This window comes from Notamacropus eugenii, chromosome X (genome assembly GCF_028372415.1).
Source record: "Notamacropus eugenii isolate mMacEug1 chromosome X, mMacEug1.pri_v2, whole genome shotgun sequence".
Taxonomy (NCBI): domain Eukaryota; kingdom Metazoa; phylum Chordata; class Mammalia; order Diprotodontia; family Macropodidae; genus Notamacropus; species Notamacropus eugenii.
This window is the reverse complement of record NC_092879.1, coordinates 3552286-3558261: the sequence shown is the minus strand read 5'-3', so window position 1 is coordinate 3558261 and position 5976 is coordinate 3552286. Positions and strand designations below refer to the sequence as shown.

Genomic DNA, 5976 nt, shown 5'->3' with positions numbered 1-5976 from the left:
AAGCAGTCAGAAACATGGCACCAGAACCTACCCAGGTGGAAATACAGGTAATGACTACAACACACAAACAAGTCTCTTGCTCGTGTTCCTGAAAGAAAAATATGAGGTCAAAAACGCACAATGGATTGAGACAAACAAGATACAGTATTTGGAGAGGAAACGCCTTGTCCTGCTTGTTTCTCAAGTCAGAATTTCTCAATCCAACCCCTGTCTTAAACACCTGAATCACACTGGCTTGCTCATCAAAGTGTCTGGGAAGCCACCAGATTAAACCTCCCCCTCTCCCCCTCCCACCAAGTTTCAACAGACTGAATATTCAAATACAATAGCCCTAAAACAAAAACAAAACATAGAACAATAGTACATAGAAGTACACAGGACACACATGGAAGGCAGGTTTCTCTTCTTTTCAGTGATTTTTTTTTCTTTTTGGACAACAGTCTTTATAGTCTGGTTAAGTTTTCCCCTTCACAATTTCTCCAAGGTAAATATACTCTTGTGTGCACTGGAGAATTTCTTAAACGCCAAGCTTTCGTCTTTCCAATCTCACTGACTGTCACTTTGTGGGTCACCAAATTTGTTATGGGAGGAATATCTCCTCTCTGAGTTCATGTGACAGTAACTAATGCTGAATATATATCACATGCATACACATATATATGCTGAATATATATCATATATATATTACAATACAGAATATATTTTCATAATATATATTAATTCGCATTTGTTTTTATAATACAGTGTGGAATATATTTTTAATATATAATGCAGTGCAAAAAAGTAACTAATGCAGAATATATATTTATAACAGAATACAGAATATAATGCAGAAATTATGGAGGTACTATTAAGTATAGGTTTAGGTCTTGGAGAAAACCTGAACCCAAACAAGGATTCTGACAATGTTCCTTACAGGCAAAATTACTTCCAAGTAACAGAGAAATAAATCTCATACTTCCTTTAATGTCACAAAAGTTGAACAAAGAGTTAAAGAATCTTAATCTCTTACATTCCCTAAGTATGCAGACCTCATCAAGTAAACTCCATGGGTGAACTAAGTCAGATTACAGATTAAACTACATTTAGAGGGTTCACAAATAGACTGATTGGGGAATTCACATGTTGCCAGTCAGGGATAGCCGAGATTTATCTAAGGAATGTTTAAGTCTTTCAGTAAGTTTTCTCATTCTATGGTACAAGTCTTAGTCAGGAGAGGTTAATATTAAGACAGACTTATAGTTAACCAGAATTTGCAGAAGAACCAAATAATGGAAGGAAAGAAAACATTCCCATAATATTGCTATAGCTATATGCTTATATATCTATATGCATATAGATATATAAGCATATATACACAAATACATAAAGTGTATGTATATGTGTATGTATCTGTATACATGTCAGTAAATATCCCTTTGTAAAAGCTAATTGATCATAATTGGTTGAGTGATATAGTGACAATTGAGTTCACTGGCAATTTCTATAGGGAGAATGCACTGGAGCATTTGCTTGAATATTAGAGAAAAACAATGTTGTTTCTCAGAGGTAACTCAAGACCTTGAGAAAATGCTATCTGGCTATGCTACATGACTTATCCATGAGAATGGGAATTGAGATAAGGAGTCCCGGAGTGTGCAAATTATCAAAAAAGAAAATGGGAAGATGGATCTGAGTATGCAACTTTATAACTAGATGATGAACAAATGAGCCTCCCCAAAATAAGCACAAGAGAAAACTTTGAAAATCATAAGCAGAAGAGATACAACGCAGAACAGAAACACTGAAGATAAGGTGAGCAGAATTCTGAAGAGATCAAAAAAACTGAAAAACTTAGCTCATCTAAACAATAAGTAGTATTTATAAAATGAAATAAATAAAAGTAACAATTTAAGATAAAAGAAGAAAATAACATTTTAAAAAATGAACAAGGTGAAATAATATCAGAAAGAAACATGAAAAGCATGTTCAAATTGTACTATTTTTGAAACACCAGTAGCTAGGGTACCCAGAAAATCTGCTAATGCCACTAGAATGTACCAATCCAACATTATGTATCAGGCACTGTACTAAGGAACTGAGAAAATAAGGAAAAGAAAAAAGATCGTCTTTTTCTTTTTTGTGGGGGGAATCTAAGATTAAGAAGGATTAGGAAAGAGTTCTTGCATAAAATAGGACTTAAGCCAGCATTCATGACTGGTATGTACCTTAATGGAGTGAAAGTTTTGACCGCGTTGACCAAGGTGGAAAAAAGAAAACGTCGTCCTTTTAAATCCTTATGAAGTTCAATCTACTTGCACAGGTTCCCTAGGTTAACTAGTTCATGAGGTGAATACCACATATCCAAATATGGAGCTAACCTTATTAACAACAGTGCTTTAGGAAAAACATCAAATTATTCTTAAAGACATTCTTAAAGAATCACTTGTCCATACAATCAAAGAGGTGTGGTTAATATATTGCACTGTATCTGCCCTGTAATGGGCAAGGGTAAAATGAAGATGGTGTTCTCTCCCTATCTTATTTGGTGAATTGGAGCTCAGCACTTTGCAACATATTTGTTCTGATATTATTTCAGAACGAGGGGAAAGAGGTGGGCAGGTCAATTCAGAACTGGTTGGATACCCAGAAAGACCTTCTTGGAATTAGGGTTCCATAGGTGGAAGTTACAGTTAGAGGAGTCAGTTAATGTTAACTTGGAAGTTCTCTAATGTAGTGCCCCAGGATTCCATTCCTGATCCTGCTCCATTCCTGGTGTTGGAGAGTAGAGGAGGTATAATTATTCCCTTTGTAGATGAGGCAAGAGTGAATACATAGATGCTCAACTGGGGTGTCCAACAGTCTTACTGTGTGTGTTTGGGGTGCGAGTGGCAGTGTTTAATGGAATGTAGGCAAACGGAGACGTGGAGATACAAGTGAAAGCCTCCACTTAGTTTAGCAGCACATCAGCTGCCTAAGTGTTAGATTGGACGACACTTAGCAGGCAGCAGGTAGATTGAAAGGGATTTGGAGGGTTCTAGTGAGTGACCACATTGCCAGTCCCCCAGAAATCAGTAGCGTGCCACTGCGGTGCGGTGCGGGGCGGGGGGCGGGGGTAGCCTAGGAGGGGGAGGGAAAGGTGGTGAAGGAGATTGGAAAGGGGGAAGGCAAGCACGCGCTGATATCTCCGCTGCCCCGTGCCTCGATGAGCCCGCCTCCCCACCGCCGCCTCCTCTGGAGTATCGCGGTCAGTTCCGGCCGCCCCCATTTGGCAAGGACAGCGGGGGCGCGCTGTACCCAGCCCCTCGCCTCTTCCTGTCCTCCTCCCTTCCTCCCGCTCTGCGTTTGGCTCCCGGAGCATCCTCCCCCTTCCCTGCCCATCCTCCTCCACCCCTCCTTCCCCTTTTTATACCCGTCCTCCTCGCCCTGGGCTCTGGTTGGTGGTAGGTCGCTCGTGCGTCGGCACCTCTCCCTTTTTCTCCAAGCTCCTGAGTGGCGGCAGCAGTAGCAGCAGTGACAGCAGCAGCGGTGGCAGAGATAGCGGCGGCAGAGACCGCGGCAGCAGAGACCGCGGCAAGAGAGATCGCCAAGGCGGCGGCGGCGGCGGCAGCAGCGGCAGGAGCGATCGAGGCGTAGCAGCATCTCCGGCGGTTCCGAAGGAGGTGGAGGCGGGGGCAGCCGGTCCCAGAGCCCGAGCCAACAGCATCCCACTCTATCCAGGCAGCGGCGTCCCTCGCCCCAGAGGCTGCAGCATCAGCATCCGACGCCGAGGCGACCAAAGAGAGACACCGGCAGCCCCAGCATCCGCAGCAGCGGCCTCACCATCAGCGGCTCCAGCCTCCGCCCCAGTTCCAGCCTCTTCGGCGCTAGTCGACGAACGAAGGCAGCCAATATGAAACTAAAGCCCGACCAGACCCGAACCTACGACCTGGAAGGCTTCAAGCAGCGTGCAGCGTGCCTGTGCTTCCGCGGCGAGCAGGAGGACGAGGTGCTGCTGGTGAGCAGCAGCGGGCACCCTGACCAGTGGATCGTGCCCGGCGGGGGCATGGAACCTGAGGAGGAGCCGGGCGCCGCGGCAGTGCGCGAGGTCTACGAGGAGGCCGGGGTCCGAGGCAAGCTGGGCCGCCTGCTGGGCCTGTTCGAGAACCTGGAGCGCAAACACCGCACCCACGTCTACGTGCTCGCGGTCACCGAAATCCTGGAGGACTGGGAAGATTCGGTGAACATCGGCCGCAAGCGCCAGTGGTTCAAGGTAGAGGATGCCATCAAGGTGCTGCAGGGCCACAAACCCGTGCAGGCCGAGTACCTGGAGAAGTGGAAGTCGGCCAGCTCCCCGAGTGGCAGCAGCCCAGCCGGAGGGGGTCCACCAGCTGCCGCCGGCTCCGATGGCCCCGACGGCGATAACGCGGGCCATCCTGCGGCCGAGCCCGCCTCAGGCTCCAGCAGATAAAAAGTGGCCCAGGTCATCCTGAAAAGAAGTGGGGGAGAGCACGGGGAAGAGGGGGTGGGGGTGGGGGGGTGGAAGCTGCGGCCCGGTAGCGGCGGCGGGGTGGGGGGGGGGTGGGGGAGTGGGGGGTTCTGGTCTGCGTTCACCTGCTAGCGTCTGGAAACTCGATGGCAACCCTTCTGCGTTGTGTATTCCCTTTGCCCGCTTTGCGGATGCTTTGAAATATTGCCCTTGGTCTGTACCAGTGTAAAATACTTCATTCAGTAAAACCAAAGCCGTAAGGGATTTTTCAAAAGATGCCTTAACTGCGTGCCTACCCTGCCCCTCCCACCCTTCGCCCCTCAACTCCCCCCCCTTCCTCCTTTCTTTCCCTCCTCCTTCCTCTTTCTTCTCCTTTTCCTCCCCCTCCTACCCACATCCTCATTCACTCCTTTTCCTTCAAATTCGTCTTCACCTTCTTCCTCTATTCCATATTCTAATGGTCTATCTCGGTCAGTTTCCCATACCAGCCTGGTTTACGTGTGATTTTCTGGTGGGTATTGTGTATTTTCTGAAGGAAGTCAAATAAGAGGGATGACTTGAATATTAGATACTTTCCTAAATACTTCATTATGATGTGGCCCACCGGAAGCAAGCGTTCTATAATGCAGAGTTCCATTTCTAAATCTACACATTTCAAAAAGGAAACAAATATATATAAAAGGTAGTGCAGCTTGACAGTGTTTCAAACAAGTCCTATCCCTCATTACAACTTTCTAAAATAATTAGAGAAAATCATCATCCTTTCTCTATCATGCAAAAAGTATTGGTGATGGTAAATGCACAGGTGTGGCATTTCTTTTTTCCCCTTTTCATAAGATTTGCAGTTCAGCCCATTTATAAATTCTTGGTATTTTGCCCCCTCAAAAGTGTTTGGCCACAGTTTATATCATACCCAGATACCCTATAGCTCAAATTGCTTTGACAAAATGTTCTTGGATAGATGACTTGAAGTTCTTGTCATAAAAATGATATTGGGATTTGGCAGGTCATCCTGAAACCTTTTTTATTTTTCCTTCATTTTCTATCCTGCCTACAAGTAGCCAACAGAAATTGAATTTTGTATGTCCAGGTGTAATATGTAATGACTACACAGCTGTGCGTATATGTGGGGAAGGGGAAGAGGAAGGGGTAGCCTACCTTGTTCTGGAACCATTGAAATGTTATGCACCTCTAATATTGTTTATCAACTCCAGAAGATAGCACTAAGGATTGCTGATGCATTGTGGGTGTCACCCAATGAAAATTTTTGATGGGACACTTGATCATACCCCAGAACTCTGAGACTATAAATTGGCATATGGCATTAAGTTCTTCATGTAGATCGACTTTCCTTGGAAACCATTTAAAATATCTAAAGACTCCCTTCTACAATACAAGTACCTCTTATGGAACTTTCTTTCTCCTCCAGATCAGAATTAAAGTTGGACCTTTTACATTTCAAAGAAGAAAAAGAAGCTGAAGATCATTCAGTATACAACATTCAACCATGTTGAATTCAATACAAATGT

The 5976-nt window shown here is 45.0% G+C and overlaps 1 protein-coding gene across 1 annotated transcript; it reads left to right on the top strand.

Moving 5' to 3' along the window:
- Positions 1-3310: 3310 nt before the first annotated feature.
- On the top strand, positions 3311-4478 carry LOC140516137 (diphosphoinositol polyphosphate phosphohydrolase 3-alpha-like). The gene has a single exon (XM_072627114.1). The coding sequence runs from the start codon at positions 3872-3874 to the stop codon at positions 4427-4429; it is 558 nt and encodes a 185-aa protein (XP_072483215.1). The 5' UTR covers positions 3311-3871; the 3' UTR covers positions 4430-4478.
- The last annotated feature ends 1498 nt before the right edge of the window (positions 4479-5976 follow it).

Excerpts from the sequence above, each read along its gene's own strand:
- LOC140516137 (XM_072627114.1), top strand. The coding sequence starts at position 3,872 with ATGAAACTAAAGCCCGACCAGACCCGAACCTACGACCTGGAAGGCTTC.